This window comes from Amblyomma americanum, chromosome 10 (genome assembly GCF_052857255.1).
Source record: "Amblyomma americanum isolate KBUSLIRL-KWMA chromosome 10, ASM5285725v1, whole genome shotgun sequence".
In the NCBI taxonomy this organism is placed as follows: Eukaryota; Metazoa; Arthropoda; class Arachnida; order Ixodida; family Ixodidae; genus Amblyomma; species Amblyomma americanum.
In genome coordinates this window covers 37,250,987-37,272,374 of record NC_135506.1, presented here as the reverse complement: position 1 = coordinate 37,272,374, position 21,388 = coordinate 37,250,987, and the positions used below count along the sequence as shown (strand labels likewise).

At 45.8% G+C, this 21,388-nt stretch overlaps 2 protein-coding genes across 2 annotated transcripts; both read left to right on the top strand.

Annotated features, from left to right (window-relative positions):
• The first annotated feature begins 1,676 nt into the window (after positions 1-1,676).
• On the top strand, positions 1,677-7,891 carry LOC144107673 (uncharacterized). Its single transcript, XM_077640788.1, has 3 exons — positions 1,677-2,045; positions 5,304-5,433; positions 7,639-7,891. Exons 1-3 carry the CDS (start codon positions 1,690-1,692, stop codon positions 7,816-7,818), a joined length of 666 nt encoding a protein of 221 aa, XP_077496914.1. The 5' UTR covers positions 1,677-1,689; the 3' UTR covers positions 7,819-7,891.
• Positions 7,892-11,418: 3,527 nt separating this feature from the next.
• LOC144107013 (uncharacterized) lies at positions 11,419-20,932 on the top strand. The gene is made up of 4 exons (XM_077639990.1): positions 11,419-11,633; positions 13,825-14,056; positions 17,485-17,573; positions 19,597-20,932. The coding sequence occupies exons 1-4, from the start codon at positions 11,473-11,475 to the stop codon at positions 19,886-19,888; spliced, it is 774 nt and encodes a 257-aa protein (XP_077496116.1). The 5' UTR covers positions 11,419-11,472; the 3' UTR covers positions 19,889-20,932.
• The last annotated feature ends 456 nt before the right edge of the window (positions 20,933-21,388 follow it).

The following is a 21,388-nucleotide window of genomic DNA, read 5'->3' as shown; positions in this document are numbered from 1 at the left end:
CTCCTCCCTCTACTGGTTTTTCCCGTCCTAAGGGGCGTTCATTAGAACTGATATCATGTTTGTCGCTAAGGAGGCTTCAGGACCGGCAACATTTCTAGCCCGTGCCTTTCTTGCAGACTGACCCTATTCCCTTTGCGAATTTTCACGATGAGAGAAGAAGGCAAGGCGCGAGGGGCAATGTAAGCTAATCATCGAAATTCCTTCCACACACAATATAAAGTAAACATTTTGTTATCAATGAGCAACTGCGTGAAGGCACGTTTTTGAAATGATAACATTCCGCTCACGTTTGAAACAAAAATAACAGCCTTCGCTCCCAGGCAAAGCCTGTTTGTTATACTCTTGCCTCCAGGACAAATTACCTTCTGCGACAATTGCCTTCTTGTGGTGTATTTAGGTCTCAGCAATCACTCTTGAATGCTACCGGAGTCACTCACAAAGCTCCTTTATATTTCATTCTCCGTCTACTACAAGTACCGGCTAATACTGCATCGCAAGCACCAAGATAGCTGCCACAGTGGACGAACTTTTCCGCCGTTGGCTACAATGAGTGAGCGTCACCATTCTTTACAAAGCTACATTTTAGAGCGAAGGTTCCCAGGGCAGGAATATTAGGTGTCTCATGCTCATAGGTCATTTTACCTCCCATATCGCGTCACCACCCCGTGCTCAAAGCCAACATATCGTACCACCTTCGTCTTCGTCAGAGTTTGGTCTCATGTAAACATCCTGAAGTGACTAGACGGAACAGCATCCTTTGAGCATCTGCAATAGCAGGCGCCACAGTTATGATACAGCAGGCGGCAGAGGTGTGGATGATCAGTGGCTTTGTTGAGGGTACTGACTGCAGCTGAGGCAACGTGAGCTGACCGAGCCAGCAAGCGGGAAGGCAGTGCAACATCTCCACCGTCGTCCACGGGTTCTGAGAAAGAATTCCTTCAAGCAGAAGCTGCTCTTCTCATATACCAAAATCGGGAGATGAGATAGTGAGGGGCAAAATCTGGCTAGCAGAGAATTGAAGAACCTGCAATTGGAGAACAGAGTGCCTAATCCGCCCGCAGTGAGTGAAAACTGCGAATAATACTGTCCTGACTGTAGCCTCTTTCTTTGAGCATTCAGCATTGCCTGCCAGTCAGCGCTTTATGATGATGATGATGTCCTCAGGCTTAATGGTACATTACCCACGGCGAGGGTACCCACGGTGCATTTTTGATACAAACGCACACATGGGCAAGGAGTGGAATATTTGGATTATATTGTGACGAAGACTCGAATATAGATTAAAATTGTAATAAAAAACGGAAAATAAAAAACTGTGAATTAACATTCTAGCATTAGAGTGTCCCTGATGCAACTATATATCCATGAATAAAATCGCACACTGATTTCAAGGCATATCCTTTGCCGCTTACCCCGAACGATCGGAAGATCGGAAAAGATAGAGGCAGTCCCAGTCGGGCGTTTCAGCACTTTAATCCCACTGTGTGTAACGTCAGGAGGAGGAACAGGAAAGGCAGGGAGGTTAGCCGGAAGAATAAACTGGTGTGGCTTGGAGGCAAACGAAACACCTTCCCTAATTGGATGTCCGGTGCTGCCATCTGTAGGCAACTCTAGCGGATGGCTCATATATCACTGCTAATTTTTTCTCGCGAAACAAACAAAGCAAGAAAGAAGACGAAGCCAGCAGTAATGATCTCAGCAGGGCCACCAGAGACGGATCCAGCAATGGCAGGGCCGGAAGCTTGGCACGGGTCGTACGCCTCGCTGGAGGAGACCGGCGAACAGCCTTACTATGAGCTGTACTACGCGCACCGCTATCCTTCTTCCCTGGGAGCCGAAAAGAAGCGGTCGCACCAAGACGACTTCCTGGACTCCAAGCCACTGCTCTTCCTGCGCCTGTTCACTATCTTCGTCGTGGTCATCGTGGGTTTCTTCCTGGCCTTCGTCATGGTCACCGAGAGCGGGCTGTTCGAACGGAGAAGGAACTACGCCCCATCGTCCTCCCCGACACCCGCGACGACCAAGGCGCAGCCTCCCATCACGGCGTGAGTCTTGAGATTGTCTCTTGTTGCAGACTGATACGTCTTGCTTGGAGTGAAGGTAGATGGTAACGCTATACCTTGCTTTTTTGACGCTGTGATTCTAGATTTGTGACGTTCCAAGGCAAGAAAAGCGCTTTTTATATCCGGATAGTAAAATTTTGCTTTCATTGCCGGAGAATATACGTTCGAATGTCGAGGCCCGATTAGGCCTAGTGGGCTGGATGTGAGGAAGCTACAAGGAGATGACTCACTCCCACGAGCGACTTACAACACGTTACTTTATTTGGCACACTAGCACGATCACATGCAGGATACACATAGAGGGCGCTGCACCACAGACTAGAGGTTGGAGGTTTTTTAGCCACTTCTACACGACTGCTAGAACGTCAGGAGTGTTTCTTGACATATTGTCGCTTTTGGAGATTTTTGACCGTTTCGGAACGTGGCAAAGTACTCTTCATGTCGTTAGGAAAAAAAACCTGCACATTGTGGGTTTTAGACACGCTATAAGAGATAACAAAACAAGCGCCAACTATCAGCTGTCTATTCACCCTTTTTTTCTTGGATCTTCTTAAGAAACTTATATTTTTCATCTCTTCCACCAGAGACACACTCTGAGAGTTGATTTCTATGCAGGTTTGACCTTTCATTATGATAGGTGGTAGGCAAGTATGTTCATTCGCTCATTCTTTGGTTAAAAATTTTTATCGTCTGAACAAAGAGAAAGGTGGCAATTCAGCAATTCAGAGCAAAATTTGTAATATATGCTTTATTTATTCCTAACTAAACTATAAACAGTGAAGAATTTCAGCAATTAAACTTAAACCAGGAAACGCTTGTCCGATACCTAACTCATTTATTAATCATTGCCGCATTTATTCCAATTCATGTTTATGCAACTAATGGCAAACGTATTCCCTACTGACTACTAATATTACCCTGATTAAAATGCCAAGAATCTGCGCCAGGGTTGAGTATATAATAGAAGGACTCACATTTCGGTTTTGTACCGGCTATCTGGTTACTACCAGAGATCAGTTGCAATGTTAATAACTATTTTATGTGCTTCCGTTTGATTGTCGCGGCTTGCTCGATAAAAAAACTAAGCGATGAACTGGCCAGGAATCAATGCTCCTACGTTAGAGGATGCACAGCTCAGCAGCTCAGCGAAGAATAACGAACAAAATAGCATATTGCATAAAATATATGTCCAAAGCCTGTTGATGGCCCTTGTTCGAGGCTTGTCCTGCGGTAGATATAAATTTTTTGCGGTCTATTATCTACTGCATTTACTGGATTATTAGCTCATAGGTCGAGGGTGCCTGAACCATACATCGGGAATTTAAATGAAGTATTGGTCGACTAAGGAACCATCGGGAAAGCCGACCACCTACAACAGCTACTCCGGTGCCTCCAGGCTCTCTTACCGCAGTATATGACTCCTTTTTTTAGCACAATTTTTAGATGCTTTTAAGGTATAGAGGATGGTTTTCTGATATGCGAAGCAATGCGGCCACCATCGTTCGGCAGGCAAAGCTGTCCTTGCGGCTTAGCAGCCGATAGTTTCCTTTTTACGACGGTTTCTCTAAAGTACGTGGTCTGCACGGTGATGTAGAGACGCCGCTTCGTGATTTTCTTCGTGTGCGAGAATATTTCGCGCAGATTCTTTGAAAACAAGGGGAAGCGAGAAAATTTTGTGCAGTAAAAGGTTCAGCAACTGCAGTTGACTGAAAGCGGGCCGAAACGTTTGGCTCTCCAGTACAGCGTTGTTAGCCTTATTTTCTCGCGTCCCTTTCAGCGTGTTTACCACACTTCTCGTCTGGGTCTGGACGTGATACGCGTATTGTTTGACTCTTCAGTTTCCAGATCGGGATTTCCAAAAATAAACAGGTCGACCAATACGTGAGGAAAAACGGTATCTCGTGCCATAAAAAGACATTTTAGCTTCACCTACAGGCACATAAGGTACTACACCGTAGGTTGTTTGCGAAAATTGTCTAGTTTTAGTCTGAACATCGATAGTAAGGCAAAATATTGCTGCTGACTAGCATAGGTGAAAACATACGAATAAATCTCGCAAGTGCATGGTCATATTCTCCTAGCGAGACTGCTAAAATTCCTTCCGTGACAGTCCGTGTTTGAACATAAAAGATAGACAAATTCAAGCTGTCTTGAACCGATCTATAGGGTTCCGCGTTTTAAACACAGAGAACATGTTCACTGGAAACGGGGCGTTATATATTCTGTGTAATGACGCAAAGCACAATACACGTGTCCCCATCATAGGGCCAATCTGCAAGTAAAATGCTTGTGCCGACATCTTTTTAAACGCGCATTTCAGAGGCTACGCAACACCGCGACTCACTTTAAAACGTCGGCAACCCGCTCTTAATAGTGAGAACGCCACGACTATGAAGACAGTGGCAGAAAGATTCTCAAATCCAGTTTTTTGCCCATTAGTGTCAGCTTTGCTTTAGGAGAAACGTCAACGTAGCCAGAAGCCAGATAACCGCTTTTTTTTAATGAACAATAGTAGGGAGTATTAGTCCTTTGTTTCCTCTTAAGTTCCGAAGTGCAGTTGTTCGCTCAGTGCCAGAATGCAATAATATTCCTTGTTCTGCGACAGAGGTATCTTCACTGGAGTGACGAAGATCACGAGCGCAAAAAATTTCGATCTACCGGAATCAAAAGACCTTTGCTTTGATTTGCAAAATGAATGAAGACAGTGAACCAACCTCCAACTTGCTTTGTCCGGGGGGGGGGGGGGGGATGCGCAGGCGGTTCCACTGTATGTCCGTGCACGGAACAGGGCCTTTTCCTGCTCTGGCTATTTATCCGACGGAGAGAGCAAAATCTGCTGATTTCCTCGTTTTGTGCGGCCTCCACTATTACAGTCGGCCGAATTCAGTTTTGATGCCGTAAGCGTGGTTTCTTTCACACTCATATAGCGGCCGATGTCTTAAGTTCGAAGGAATTAGACCATTTTATTTTCCGAAAAGGTTGAGTGTCACGGCTGGTTCTAAGGTTCGCAGCAATCAACTTGCCGGAATCTCGAAACTCGGTACATAATTTTGAAAACTGTGCAAATCCCAAAGCCCTAACTTTTAGTACCAAACTCGGTGGCTTTGACACACAGAAGCTTTCCGTGGGGCACTCACTACGTTGATGGTTATATCTTGAAGGCTGACATATACTTAAGATTGCTATTCCAGCAAATGCAGTGAAGTGTCCTTACCCTTCAAACATTCTCTGCATTTCCAGCCGGACCCCTGTCAGGAGGACCACGGCGCATGAACCTGAAGTCACGGAAGACAACTATTATTCTCCCGAGGCTGACCGGGAGGCAAAAGATGACGGTGGCCAACCCGAGTTGAGCCCTGCTGAAAGGCTTGTGAGTGTTATTTTGGCATTCTTCCTTCCGTATCATCTGCCACACATGAAAGCATCTGTGCGTGTATACAGGCAACACAGAAATGGCAATCGCACATGCCGTCTAGCTGCCTATTTTAAGTTTTTATAATTGAAACATGCTCGAAAGTCTTCGATAGATTGCGCTGATGTGGGTGCCTTTCGCGAAAGGCTGCAGATTTTTATCAGCAAGGTTTAGTCTCATGTCTCCTTAAGCACCTAGCTTTATTGCTTCATCCGCTGTTTAGTCTCTCACTCTTAGGGCTAACCGGCTGTCCGTATAACTTGCCTTGCCTTAACAAATTACTGCTCCGGTTTTTCTGAACGTGCGCAGAACAACCATGATTTGATTTTCATTTCACAATCTATGATAGATGTTAACTAAAGAAAAATGGCGACATCATTCCATCCTTGCAAAAGTCAGGAGCAGCGTAAGAGCCCTTCCTTCGTTGGCGAGGGCAAGGATTTTGTAGAATAGATTTGCCTATGTACTTTCGGCGCACTACAGTGTGCTCACAGGAAAAGGTAATTTTCCAATTAGTATTTTTTTATAAAGTGATAAATTTTGCGCGAACATAGCAACTACACTGGTTGGGGTCACTAACGAGTGGAAAACTATTACTGCGGTCATTGAGAAGAATAGGTGAATTATTTCCTAAGCGTAACGTTTAGGCGCTTGGGTTCCAGTTGGATAATTATAATGGCCCGTTAGGGCACTGTATAGCAACGATTAGGTTTGGAGAGGTTAAAACTGCCCTTATTGGAACTGCACAATGAAGAATTACAGCTGTCCGATCGCATGGAATAAGCGCGTAGCGTCCACAAAAAGTGCGTAGGGACTCTTTCCTATTTTTTTCCAGCTGGAGTGGCTCGCCGCATTCTACCGTTCGGGTCAAATGGAAAGAGCCAAACCCCAGGCGTAGCTAGGGACTCGATGTTGCGTCGCTCACCTGTACCGTGTGTATGCGCAAATGAAATTCTTTGTCCCATAACGCCATGGGCGATTACGTTTCTTCAGATCTACGTAGGAAATGACATTCAGTGCTTTGACGGCCCAGTACAAGTTCCTATTAGAAACCGCCTAACTACAGTACACAATATGTTTATTATGACATTTTACTTCACATAGTATTTAACTTACCTCACTCGTTTATGGTGCCCTCTAATGTCGCTTTTGTTATATCGCACGACTTATCAAGTATAATAGAGAGAGGCGGGCTAGTTGGTGACTAGTAGTAGAATGCATCTTGACACCGCCCAAAAAAGACAAGGGACGAGGAAGAAACTAGCAGGACAGAGCGCGCTCTGTCCTGTTGGTTTCTACCTCGTCCCTTGTCTTTATTGCGCGGTTTCAAGATGCATTCTACTACTTATCATTTTCTTACACTAACCAAATCTTTCTAAATTTCCTAAGTCTTCCCGCGAACGCCAGCTAATGGGAACACCGAAGGAAGTGATGAGGCTAAGAATATTTATAAACCATGTGTTCCTTCGGACTGCGTGATGTGGCTCTAAGAGGTCGCTAGGTACTGCAGAATTCATGCTAAACTTTAACTCTGCCATCGCTGCTTGAGGGGAATTTGAACCTGACCTTGTTGATTGTGGTGGTGGTCTTAAAAACCGCAAGAGGTGCTTGGACGAGCTTTGCGGTTTACTTCGGGCTTCTACACTAATACCACAGCAAGCTTCGCGGGAAATTCAGAAACAGCGAGGGTCATCTCCGCCGGCAACTTTGTAGAGATGAAAGCTTCGGTGCCACTATAATTTTCAAAGCATTTTAAGAGACGTGCAATTCTTTTATTAGTGCAGCCAGAAACACGACTACACCTTGAGTCTGCAGCAGCGTAACTCGACAGCGCACCTTAAATCTCGATATTTATTACGCCTGTGTGTTCTCTTCGAATATACCTAGCAAGTATTATGGAAGATATACGTATACGTAAGCGAAGACAGGCGCTAGTTCTTTGTGTGAGCTCACTGTTTCTCGCGTTTTTTCATGTCATGGATGAAGCAGTGAGACTTGTCTCCTTTCTAGCGTCTCTGTTTTAGAAGTATAACCATTCACAGCCATTTCTACACAAGCTGTGCCAGCGCCCACATTATAGATTTACTTCTAGCAAAGCGTTTCGCGATTAGATGACCTGCTCGCCCTTAGTAAATGTTCATCGCTGCTTTTTGCGATTTTTAGAGGTGGCCCCCAGTGAAAGGCAGGACTTCTACACAGAAGGCGGCTCCCAGTGCTCAGCGCAGTCGTCGAAGTGGGCGGGACACGGCCACCCGAAGGCGCAAATTCAGCACGTACAAGACGCGCTCTCACCAGGAGGCACGGCGTGGCCAGTGGAAAGCAAGCGGCCGTGCGCCTTCTTAGTGCGGCAGTAAAATTACGCATCTTGTGCAGTTTCTTTCTTCGATGTTCAGAACTACTGTTTTGCTTGTAATATATCCACGTCTCTTCACCAGTAAAAAAAAAAATGACCACTTGTGCGGTTCACACACCACCGCCCCGGTGCCTGGTCTCGTTGTGTATCGCGTGAACCTGTTTGGCGTTTGCCACCAAAATTTTCTACGCGGACCATCATTAGTCAATGTTTCCCTGTCATGCTGGAGTCGAGCAGCGTTTTCATTTATGACGTGAGCGTGCAGCTTGCATTGGGGAAAACATGGAGCCGCTGTACATGACAGCAGAACGTGTGTGTTGCACGTCAATGCCTTCTGCACTGTGTGTCGGATGGCAAGCGTTAAAGCTTAAAAAAACGACTGGTGATGTATGAGATCCGGCAACAGTGCATCCTGGACGGCCAGTTTAATAACCCTGCCTTCTGGGCCCATGTCCTACGACATACAGCACTCGTTTACATTTTTACCTTGATCTTGTACGGTTAGGATAGGGGTGTTATTTTACGTATTTGCCAATGACCGCGAGAAAGAGAAGATATAGGCGTCTCAAGTGCGAAATTTTTTTTACTGAGAGATAATACACTGGCTTTTCCGCATATATCTGGCGTATAGCCTTCATTTTTACATCCCCTGTCGGCTCCTGGTGTTCCTGGCCAGCGTATTGTGCCTATAGGCACAATTCGGCAACCAACTGGCAGTAGTTACCGACAAAGGGCAAGTTAAGTTATTCTTTCCTTCATTGAAAACGAATATATTTTGTGCACAACTTACGGTGTGCGACCTGTATTTTTTGTATTCGTCTCAATGACAGAGGCACACATGGCAGAAGCCATCCTTTTAAATTCTTGAGAGAGGTTCCTTTGAGCACGGAGCTCGAACGGTACGCCGTGCCCTAGCTGCTCACAACGTTTGCCGCGACTGCAAAGTTGCTGAGCCGGTGGGTTATACTTTGCACATCGCGCTGCTTTCAACCCGCTACACCCCGTAATGCTGCCGGACAATGTTGAGGACCGCATGTGCCCAGGAGACAATGCGGGCCCCCATCACAGGGCTTTGAGCAGCTTCTATGTACTCCTCCATTGTACAGTCGCACATCGTGCCCAGACTGATCATCACCAGGTAGTTTCAGTCGCATATTTCAGCCCCCGTCAAATAAGCCAGCGCGGCGCAAACAGAAGGGTACCTTTACACTCCGTGGAGTGCACGAAAAGAACTAAGGGCATTCAATGACAGGCAGAGAGCGCGCAACATTCCGCACATAAAGCGATTCCTTGTTCACTTCACCCATAAACGGCGGAGTCTGGCTGGAGAAGGGAATCTTTTTCTGTAAGATTTCTCCTCACCAGACCGGTGTCGAAGCGCACACCGACGGGACGGTTAGGGTGCGAGAGAGTTGCTCCCTCCTCCTCCAATTTTAGCCTGAAACATGAATTAAAGTACTTTATTTGGAGAGTTGCCGTTCGTGCGAGACTGTAAAAGGCTGTTTTTACGAAAGTTTCAATTAAAGCGTACTGCACAATAAAGCCCTGCAGAATATTCTTGTTTTACTTTTCTGTTGCTCGTCTTTTATTGGCTTTTAGAGGCAGGCAGCGCCAGCATCAGAAGTCATCAGAAGATTCCCCTTTTTAGTGAAAAAAAGTGTACTTTAATCTTATGTAAAACGCCGGAGGGTTGGAGTTCGCTACAACCTTCAAAAGTAAATCCTGTCTGCGCAGGCGTCAAGCACGCTTGTATTTCACAGAAGGACAAAGAAGCACACCACAGCATTTCATCTTCTCCTTGTGCAGAGACCCGATGCATGAGCTGTGGGAGGGTGTGCGCAACTATCGTGACCTTGAAGAGCAATAAGGGTTTGTGGCGAGGACCCGTGCGACAGAGGACTCCAATTCCTTCTTTTAGTAGGGGAGCCGCCCGAAGACCGCAGCTGTACTGAATGATAGTTTTATTAATTCTCCTCTAACTACTTTATATGGTGAATTCTTACATGACAAACAAGTGGGCATAAAATGTCTTGCTCTTTTACTTGCTAAAAGCGAGACAGGCGGAAGGCAAGTGTTGAATTAATGCTAAAACACAATTTCGCTAACAATTCTGAAAAAGCCTATATTCGTCTGAGGCCGCTGAAATACCTGTAAAAACAAAATATAAATAAATGCATAAATGAATTTTTGAATGAACTTTATTTCCGCCCCAATGGTGCCTGAAGGTCCGGAAAATAAATATTGCCGCGTCTAGGGTTCGAATCCGTGGCGGCCTGACAGAGCAGCGTCGCCAGCTGCTGCACGTGAGCACTCTGCTGTCCCCGCTTCCGATCACGCCCAATGTTGTTGTTTTTGTTTGATAGCGTAACTTATTGCCTCAAAAGCGATGGTACATACCCGCGGTGGGAGATTGGCCAAGCCTCGTGTTGCCTTGCCGCAATATCTCACGATGTACATTACACGTCGTCTTTATGATCTTCCATCTGTGCGCCAGAGTAACGAAAGGAAAGGAAATGCGCATAAATAGCTCGCTGGATAAACGGACACCTCAATCGAGCTGTGATCAAAGTGGCAGGCCCACCGCGGTGGCTCAGTCGCTAAGACGCTCATCTACTGAGCCGGAGTAGAGACGGGTTCGGACCCGACCGCGGTGGCCACATTTCGATGGAGGGGAAATGCAAAAGGCGCCCGTGTGCTGTGCGACGCCAGTGCACGTTAAAGATCCCCGGGTGGTAGAAATTACTCCGGAAACCTCCATTCCGGCACCTCTTTCTGGCTTCTTTCTTTCACTCTCTCTTTTATCCCTTTCGTATCGGCGTGGTTAAGGCGTCCACCGACATACGAATTGAATGGAAATGGCGCCGTATCTTCCTCACATATCGGCGGACACCTGAACCACGCCGTAAGGGAAGAGATAAAAGAGGAACTGAAAAAAGAAAGAAAAATGTGCCGCAGTGGAGGGCCTCGAAATATTTTCTACCATGATACGTGAGAATGATACCGCGCGATTTTGTTTCCCCAAAAATCGATTGTCATTTGCCTGGGGATCTTTAACGTGCACTGACATCGCAAAGCACACGGCCGCTTTAGCGTTCCGCCTCCATTGAAACGCAGCCGCACCGGTAGGCATATGTTAGATAATTAATGAGCCAATTCATCTCCTCAGAAACCACAATCCAAAAGCCAAAGCTAAGTGGCAGTATGACATAGACAAGTGCGCTGCTTGTTTCTGCCTTTCAACATTTAGGCTGGAACGCGGCACTGGACTAATGGGCCACCGGTGTTCACTGGGTTCATTGGCGTAGACATCTTTGCAGACTCTGTTGATTTTCAGGAAAGTATAGACGCATAACTGACTCCTGGAGTCTGTGAGCCTCTCAATCACGCTTTCGGGCCGTCGCGGTTGTGCCCACTTGCTCAAAACTGCTTTCCACTATATTTCGTGCTCAGCAATTCTAAACCGCCAGCATTTTTTTCCCGTGCGGGAGCAAGACAAGTATAAACGCTGAGAAGAAGCGCCGCTGATCTTGAACAATGGCCCCACCTCTAGTTGGCGCTGGCAAACCAGATAGGACAGAGGAAGAAAAAGTAGGTGGCTCGCGAGCACGCAGAGAATTCGTTGCTGCGCTAATCAGGTCTCGATCATGGAGGGGCCCAACAAGAACGCCGAAGAGGAGACCGTGGGCGAGAGAAGCGTGGTGTCTCCTGGGACGGCTGTGGAGCACACCGCATCGCAAGGGACCGGGAAACACAAGAAGCGCTCCAAGAAACGCAGCAAGCCTTCCATTACCACAGGCAGTGCAAAGTAAGACTACTCTGCAACTGTCGCGTATATGACAGGCAAAGGTCCAGGCGTCGAATCTTTAGTCCTTTAATACCCATTAGTTTCCCTCGCGCACATTGAGTCCATGGTAGAGAGATGTTGGTCAGATGGTTCTTGATAATCACAAAGCGAGCAAGGGACAGAGAACCTCAAGGTGCTTGCCAACGTTTCCCCGAGCGGCCTTGTCTTTGTCTGAAGGTGTGATAGTGTTGCTCTGTGAATAAAGAGCTAAAGGCCAAAACGTGATGAAGTCAGAAAAGAACGAAAAGAAGATGCGCACTCCAGCAGGAGGGTAGGCTGTGATAGTTTGCTACGCAGATTCCAATAAGCAATTAGGTGAGCAAAGCCCCTTAAGAGGTTATATCCAGCAAATATTGGCCTCCGCGTATAAGATGCGCGTGGTCAACCACATTTAATGTGCTGCGGCACGCATCCAACTCGTCATGGCAGATGGAATGTAGCAGACAACGAAGTCGCAAAAAATAGCATTGAACTAGTGATGTCTTTGCGGAGGAATCTGCGTCAGCTGGCCAGTGTAGTTTTGTTTTATGTCACAAATTAATTCTTTACTGAAGATCATCTTCGCTCGCCACGCAGAAACAGGAAATATCGGTAGGGCCCACACAGGCTAGTCTTCCGGCTGCTTTAGTTTGTATATGAAAGACAGATTTTGTGAGGTTATATATTTAGACGCCTATGCAGGGGAATATGTGAACTGATCACTGCCTGTGCTCCGATCAAGGCTTCAGGTTCTTACGTCATTGTGTAAAAACTACGTGGAGTTTTTGGCTTATACAGCTAAGGTGAAATTGCTTTGGCTGACCGTCTGTTGCTCACTATACAGCATCGTTAGACTGTTGCACTAAGCTTCCAGTCGATATTCTACAGTTGCTGTTTCACGGCGTAAATTTATGCATGAGAGTCCCGGGAATCTACACAAGGGCCATCTGCCTATCGCTTTCCTCTTAAGGGCTCTCTTGAAGCTGTGGTTGAGGCGCACCACGTCACGCTGCTTGGCATTTTTCGGCTTCGTGTATTTGCACCACCCACACGACAATGCATTATTATACCAAGTCGTTGGGTAAGTGGAACCAAGGAACTGATTTTTCATGCATATGACTTTGTTCTATTTTGTTTTCATCTACGCAAGCTGACGTTGCAGCAGTTTTAATATCTGTTTCTTGCAGTTTCAAGATAGATTGCCCTGGTCGGCTTCCTTTAACACTATGCGAAAAGGATTACTTGGTCGTCACTGAGGTACGGTACACATGCGTAAACTAAACCAAACTTGTTGCTCATAGCAAAATGTGATTTTCTGGTTTTGTCTGGCAATGTTGGCATTCGAAATTCATTCTCGACATAGTCATTTTGCTTGCAGAATCGGCATGTAAAAGCAACACTTGCATTCCGCATAAAGTCTTATCCTATAAACATAGCCAATTGGTCGTCCCCGCTCTGGAGCTTGCCGCTATCGATTTCCTTGCACCAGCGCACAAAGAGGAAAGTAGGTTGCTCATAGCACAAGTGACTGTGGCCTCAATCTAGACCATCTTGTAATTTTAGCCGCCCTTCCACAGTCTACAACCTGGTCAGTGTAGTAATCACGACGCGCTCGATGCTGCCGCATCGCTAGAACGAGAATTCAGCTTTGCACACCTATTAGGTTGCAGAAGTTTTGCCTAGTGCATTTTTCTTCGAAGGTTGAGGGGCTGAACAGGCCTTGTCACTAACAACCACGATTCATGACGGCATTCCACAAGCGAAAGTGAGCCATGAATGCAGTGGTGTCAGTTAAAGATGTCTGACACATTTCCTAGAGCACCACGTGGAAGCTTGTCGGTATGTATGCTGCGTCTGGGAGGAAGCCAGTCATCTTTCCCACATTACAATCTGTACAGATAATTCCAGATTACGTCCAGTCAAATCAGTCATAAAATAAAAGCTTGTTGAACTGCGATCTTTCTCCAATAGCCCTAGCCCTGGAGTCCTTCCACGAAATCACACACGTTTTACTCTGCGATTGAATCCAAGATTGCGCTTATCACGTGAACAGAGCCATGCAGGTACTCGACCATGTAGTGAGTGAGTGCTCTACTTTCACTAGTAAAGTCCTTCAAACTCTGGAAACTGGAAATGCAGCGAGCGGTTTTTTCATGGCTTGGGTCGCATGCAGACCTGCGGATGGAGGTGCGGAGACGTCGGCTGTAAAGCCGAAAAAGACCAAGCATGAGTCCAAGACCGACATTGCTGCTGCTGAGGCGCGGCTGGAAAGCCAACCGGAACCCCCACCGGCACAACGTGCCCAGGCGTTGGCAGAGAAAGCGGCTCCTGCAGAGGTGGCAGCTTCGGCGGCAGCAGCACCGGTTTCCGCCGTCCCAGACGCCCTCGCTCAGCGACTCGCACAGGTAGAGACCCACCTCAGAGGTCGGCATGAGCAGAGATAATACAGATACAAGCGCATGGTCAATGCTGTCACGCAATGTTTTTCCAGGTATTGGCGAGAAAAGTTTCAATCCTGACGGGTGCATGGGTATTCCGCCTAACAGGTTTTATGTCAGCTTATTTCTTCCATGCGATACTTAGTTACAGGCCATTTGAAGGCCGTGGAGCAAGCAATCGTACTATCATGCCGATGGGAAAGAGACGCCAGGGAAGAACAGACTTCTTTTAACATTTTGCATTTCCGCCTTAAAACTCGGTGTTATCTTTGAGGAACACGCGATTGTGGTCTTTATGAGACGACATTTAGGCTTGATGTCAGCGCAGAAGAATAAGTCTGGTAGGGTTACAACCATCCGGTAGCATAGTTTACGCGTGAGTAGTTTTGAGGGTAGTAGCCCTGAGCATATAGCAAAACCAAGCTTCCAGGTGAACACTATATCAGGCACTTCTAATTTTCTCCTGTTGACACAAATCTTCAATGCAGTCTTTCGAGATTCACCGATCAACACCCTAGTGTGACGTAAGTAATATGCGTTTTCGCTCTGATCGTCGGCTGTGACAGGGGTAAAATCTGGGTGGGGAAAAACTCCGAACGACCCCTATAAAATATAAGCAAGCCAAGGTTTTCAAAGGAAGCAGTTTTCAGGTTTCGCGGTTCACCTATGACGTCGTCACTTCGTGAAAAAAAACAAGCTCATCCAAGAACTGAAAGTATGTATCGTTATTGGTAAGGTGATGTCTTTTCAAGGCATGGCATTACGCACGCGTTGCTGTGATTTCCGGCTGGGGGTACGAATGGGGTACGACATGCCTTTTGGCATGTACCGAATGGTGCCGGCTGAAATTTATGAGACGCGGAAGCTGCAACAAAGTCTACTTCGTATCAGCTTTGTGCGCAGCCATGATCAGAGGGTCGTGCTGAGCACATCTACGAGGGCATACAATGGCACCTCCCGGTCTTTCACGCGGCAAGGAATTTGTATCTCAGCCGCTGTTACTTGCGCGTTTCGAAAACATGTGCTGGTGCCTCTACAGGGAGCTTCATTATTAATGGGAACACATATGACCATTCATCATCTATTACATTAAACTTATGATTAGAACCAGGGTTTCATTTTGCTCTAAACCTTTTCCGCTGGATGGACATAGGCCATAAGACGTTATGAACCTTAGGGCAGAAACAAGCATATATTTCGTTTTTTTTTTTTTTTGCAAACCGGCTGCTGGCTTTCATGGTCAAAATGATTACGAGACAAATTGAAGCCGTACAATAATGGGACGACCTGCACATTGCGCCTTCAGCACTCTTCAGCATTACAGAAACTCTATACCTCCATTTTTCTTTGTACCTTTGATCAACACAAGCACAGATACACAACGCATTTTTTCATTTTTAAAGAATCGTGAACGTATCCATCTAAAGTGGCGCACAGGCCACTTGTTTAAAAAGTTTGGTGCACCCTCAAGACCAAATAGTACACCTTCCTGGTCGTTTCCGTGACAATGTTTTCTGCACGAAAACTGAAAGTTTTCAGGTTTTTAAACGTCTGATTTTTACACGCTCTCCAACCTGCTCTCAAAGCCTTTTACTCTTGCATCTTTAAAAAAAAAACCCAGTTAACCACGATGCAGCATTGAATCGAGCACGTTTATACATGCAATATGTCCTCTGATCTCCTATACGCTTTATCACCTGCACAATTTTTCCAGCAAAGATTTGGCACAGAAAGCGTGACACGATGGGACAAACTCTTCTTGCAGTAATTTCGCGACAAAAAATAACATTTGTACAGTCGCATGAACTGCCCAAATAAGCTGCTCCTTATTTTTGTTTTTATTTGCTGATCGAATCAGAGTGCCAAGAACGCACAAATACTGACATTGTGTTCAATGTTAAAAAGTCCCTGTCGGCGCTAATCGGTCCTAACTCCTCAACAATAAGCGCATGAGAATTGAGTCAAACGGAGCACTCAAAGTGGCTAACTCAAAGATGCTGCACTAGCAGAAATATTAGCGTAATCCGTTGAAACATTAATGTCATGAATGTATCGCGTCTTATAATAAATGCACATCATTTAATCGTCGGGTAAAAGCACCGATGGCTCACTGACACACTTGCCTTGGTTTGATGTGTTAAGCTAGATGCTTTTTGTCATCATTCTACATGTCATTTTCCTGCTCGGTTAACCGGTCATTCAGGCACCTGCTCCTTTGCACAATTTGGGTTAGACCACATTTTATGGGAATTTAATTCGTGACTTCTTTCTCGCATGCAACGCATTGTTCTTGATGCTTCTTTTAACAAGCGCTTACGGGTCCAAAGGTAGTTAGAACAGAAAAAAATGGTGTGTAGAATGTCATAAGGCATCTAGCAGACGAATTGCAAAAATGCCGTGTTATTCAGATTTTGAGCCCTAAAGCGTCATATGATCCCACAAAGATCATGTCACCAGGGAAATGATTGAGGCTTAATAAACAAAGCAATGGAATAGCACCTTTGTAACTACGCCAAAGTTGTCCTTACCCGGAAAATGAATAATATGCCATCCTGCTAACAGGTGACCTTTTCATGCTTAATGAATTTCCTTCAGTTATCTTCTATATGTTTTCTTGAGTGGCCTCCACATTTTCCGGCTTTTGTGCTGACCGTCTGTGTATGGAGCCTTAGCGCAGAAAGCTCCAGTTTTTGAGTCAGCGCCCGTGTGTACGTCTCGTCTTGTTTTCTTAAGTTGTCCAAACTGTTTCAAGAAAGAATTTCTCTCTAAACACATAGAACCGGCGGGAATGTACCGCATGCGTAATTACATATTACCTGCCTCTTTTATCATTAATTGCGCCCTTAATCCGCGGCTGGCGCAGTCTAGAGCCTGACTCCACTTATGAAGGGCCTGCACTTTTGTCATGGAAACTTGCATTCCACTGCGGTTGCGGCTGATTGAAAAATAATGCACTGACCCCCTTCATACTTTTCTTACGAAAGCTGCCGTATTCCTTCATGATGAAGCCACAGAGAAGCTGACAGAATTATCGATTGAAAAGGAGTTAGTTTTACACTCCACGTTTGAAAACAAAACAAACCCCCTTTTTTACGTAGAACCGCACAACCTGGCCGATATGTTTACTGACATGCAGCCTGCCCGCTGATACCAAAAATCCGCAAAGAGAAGCCAGACTCGGAACATTCAGTTCACCGCCCGAGGAATCTCGTTAAGAGTGATGTATAGTAACTTTCAGCTGCACGGTTTTTTATATCGTGAGTTAGTTAAGCAAACCGCTTTAAAAAGATTAAAATTCAGTTTTCAATTTCTGATGTAAATGCCGGCTGTCAAACGAAATATTCATCAAGGCTACAGAGGCGCGAAAAATTCACGTAAGCATTTCTGCACCCCAGGTTTCTGCCGGCCCGCAAGCCCGAAGTTCGCATCCAGACCACGAAATTGACAACAGCATTCCCGAGATTGAACGCAGGAGGCCGAATTTGTGAGGCTACATTTTTTTATACTTGAATTCACATGCGACAGTGTCCTATCTTGCAATCTGAAATATTTGTGGCTCACGGGAGTTTCCCAATGGAGGCAAGACTGTGGTCGACGCCTTCCAGTATCGCAGACATGTGAAATGCATACTGCAGCTTGGCTGCGGTGCACGTTGACCTAGAAGCTTTGAATCCGAGCACTTTTGCGTGCGGTGTTCAGCACAAACTTTGGACCTAGGCTCGTCTATGCTATGCGAGGTTGCGATCGAACCCGTGGGCGCGAGATACTTGCTTGATGTCGTAATGTCCGAAGCAGCGCATGTTATGTAAAAAGCCTGATCAAAGGTGTCCAACGCTGAGAATTTATTTACATATTTATTTATTTAAATATGTATTTATTTATTTATTTCGCAAATACTGCCGGCTTGTGTTACAGCCGTAGGCAGGAGTGAGGTAAAGACATAATAATTAAAATGAGAAGTACAATGCAGAAGAAGTAGGTAGTTAAAATAGTCAAAAGCAGAACAAAGCAGAGAACTGTCAATGATATCGAACTTGGCAATAAAGCCATCGAACTTGCAAACAGTAGTGGAGACAGTCTCCGCAGTACTCGATCGCTTGCTGGAATATGTCACCACCTTTTTCAGCTATGTGCCTGGTATCAAAACCGGCACCCGACTAATTAATGCCTGCCCATATTGTCAGCAACAATGACAATTATATCGCCACCAGATGCTGCGCTACTGTTGTTGGTGACATGCCGCTAGACGCCTCTGGAGCATCGGCTCGCTGATGTCTCACGCGCCCCGACGCGCACGGCTTCCACATTAATTCTCCTCATCTCTCATACCATTACTCTCTCGTCTTCCCCAATTTTCACGACGGACATCTCAAAGAGGCACAAGAAACAGCTGTAATTATCTATACATGAAACACTGCGGAGCCGGTATTTGCTAAAATCTAGTCAAGCACTGCCACTCTTACTTCGTTTAAAAATAAAAAATAGGTGCTTTACTGCAAAAACAATTGTCAGCCAAAAACAATGATACAATTTGAGCAGACGTGCAAGGTGAAGCGGGAAGTCCACTGTAATGTTGGGGCGAGAGAATGGAATTCTTGAGAACACAAAATAAAGTGAACATTCTGAGAAGGGCAAAACTTCTCTTGCTGAAATAATGGCTAGTATGCAGAGGTTCGCCTCCCAAGCCTTGACACTTTCTTTTTCCTGGGGAAGCAAGGAAAGCCTGAAATTAGTAACGGTTCTGCAGAAAAGCTAAAAGGCACTGTATGCAGGAAAAATGTGCTAAAAAGTTCCTTGGTGTGCAAGCAATTCGATAACTTTCGGGATCCATAATAAGCTACGGCTATTAATAAATAATTTGGTTTCATTTTCGGCGGTCTAACGTTCCAAAACGACTCAGGCTATTAGAGAAACCGTAGTAAAGGGCTCAGGAAATTTCCGCCACCTCGGCTTCTTCAACGTGCACTGACGTCGCACAGCACACTTTTCTCTTGAATTTCGCCTCCATCGACATTCAAGCGCCATAGCCGAGATCCAACCCGCGTCTTTTGGGTCAGACGCGGAGCACCATAACCACTGAGGCATCGCGACGGCTTGCATAAATAAGTAAACAAATAAAGTAAGATCCTCTACTCCAAGTTATGGAACTAAGGAATATCGGTTAATGACACAGCACGGTATGCAGACCCAAGAACTTTAGATGGTGAACCGTTTGGTTGTTATAGCTTTTGGCCTCTGCAGAACCAATAGACTTCATCCGGGCCTCTCAGCTGCCTTTCTGATGTTGTGAGCTGTTACACTGCTTGGGGTGGATGGCACAGCTTCCAATGTCACCGCGCGTCCTGCTTTGCCTCCCCATATTGCTGCTTTAAAGTTCATGGCGGCCTGCAGAAGCAATGGGCGATAATCCAACTGAACTGCCACCCCCACTGTATGTCCAGCTATGTTCTCACAGCGGCGCGGCAAACACTGCAGAATCTAACGAGTGCCGCGTTTTCAAACTGCAGTCTCTTGCTGCCCATCATCGGCAGCGTCGTCATTATCTGCCTCCTGGCGGCCGTGGTTGTCGGCATGATGATCGCGCGCACCAAGCAGGTCCGGGTCTCCGGAACGACCATCTCCAGCGGACCGGAAATGACGACCGCTTCTATCGACGATGCCGCAACCACCGTTGACACGTCCACTGAACAGTCCGACACCACTCCTGTCGTAACCTCTGACGAAGCTGTGACCTCAGCTGACGAAAGCCAGGAAACCCTTTCCAGCACGGCTGACGTGGACGCCCAGACTTCCATGTAGAGGCAGTGGCGGCTTGAAAATTGGGCTGCTGAGCATCAAATGTAGTCGCATAGAAACGAACGTTACGGCTGCAGTATCACTGTAGAAAAGACATAGGATAATGCCGACAGCCTTGATGTCGACCACAATGATATGACAGGATTTGAACGTGTTGTGTTTTTCGATTATTTTTATTCTTCCTAGAAGAGCCAACCTTTAAAATCAAACACTGAAATATGGCTGACGCCTCCTCATTTTGGCGTAAAATCGAAACAGCTTCTATGTCTTCCTTTGTGCAGTATGAACAGTTTTGCAATAGCTTGAACAGGGGTTAGGCTGGCAAGTGCCACTACCTCTGCCGAACAAGCCAGGGCCATGCTTACCTTATAAGCGCTCTCTTGTCTTCATCAACTCAAAATTGCCGGCCTCTACTTCTCCCATAAGCGAAATTATAATGTTTTAAACAAAGTATAATGAAGCGCCTTGTATAATAACATACCTCAAGTCTACTTCAGTTATCGGCAGTGGCCTGGGGACCAATTTGTTTTCTGGAGCAAGAACTTTGCAAGGATATTTGGTCATGTCTGTTCCCGTCAAAAAACACCCATCCTAGCTTATTTAAATTGCAGTTAGAAAGCTGGTTAGAGGGTCGAAAATATTGAGGATGAATTTCCTGAAACGCACCTTTGCAATTCACCACCCCGAGCAAACAGGCATAAAAACCTTACAAACGAAATAGTTACATGACAAAAAGCAACAGCGCAAACACTAGATGAAGTGAAGAACGACACAATAAGGAGGCACAATAAGCTGTCTTGGGGCTAGTTATCGTCTCTTTAAATATCTGGGCCTCAACTTTTCTACTTCATCCTGGGTTCGCGCTCTTCCGTTTAGTGATGTTGCACCAACTAGCCCGCAACAGCACCCTCTTAAACGACATTTTGTTTGCAATGTTTAGAAATATGCAGAGTTTGCCCGACATGCCACGGCATGCACGTTTCGTGTTCTAACTACATATTATAGCCGTGTATTGTAAGATTGTCGTCTACTGTATTCTGCTGCTGCTCCAGGCCTACTTGCCATGTTTTTTAATTAATAGGTTGAAATCCAGTGCAGCCTGATTGTATATTTTTGTACATTTATTATTTGTATTCCTCAACTACCGTTGTTTTTCTGTCTGCATAATGTGTATTTATCCGGAGGATAATGATAATAAATCGGCAGCGTTATTCTCTTCCTGCTTATACGAAGTGTATGCTTTATTGCATGTGCGCACGAAAAGGCAGTGCTGTGATTTTAAGCACGAGAACTGCATGCTTTTAGCTGCAACTTTCTCCAAACTAATGCGAACATCACTAAGAACCCGCGGCGCACGTGAGGCTGAACATCAAGCCGAACATGTTCGAAACTTTCCAGCTATTCCGTCATTGCCGCAAGCAGTGTAAATATCACACACGAGTGGGCATCGAACTAGTGCGCGCCAGCATAGCAGGTACGTCTTTTGATGCCTTCAACTGTTCG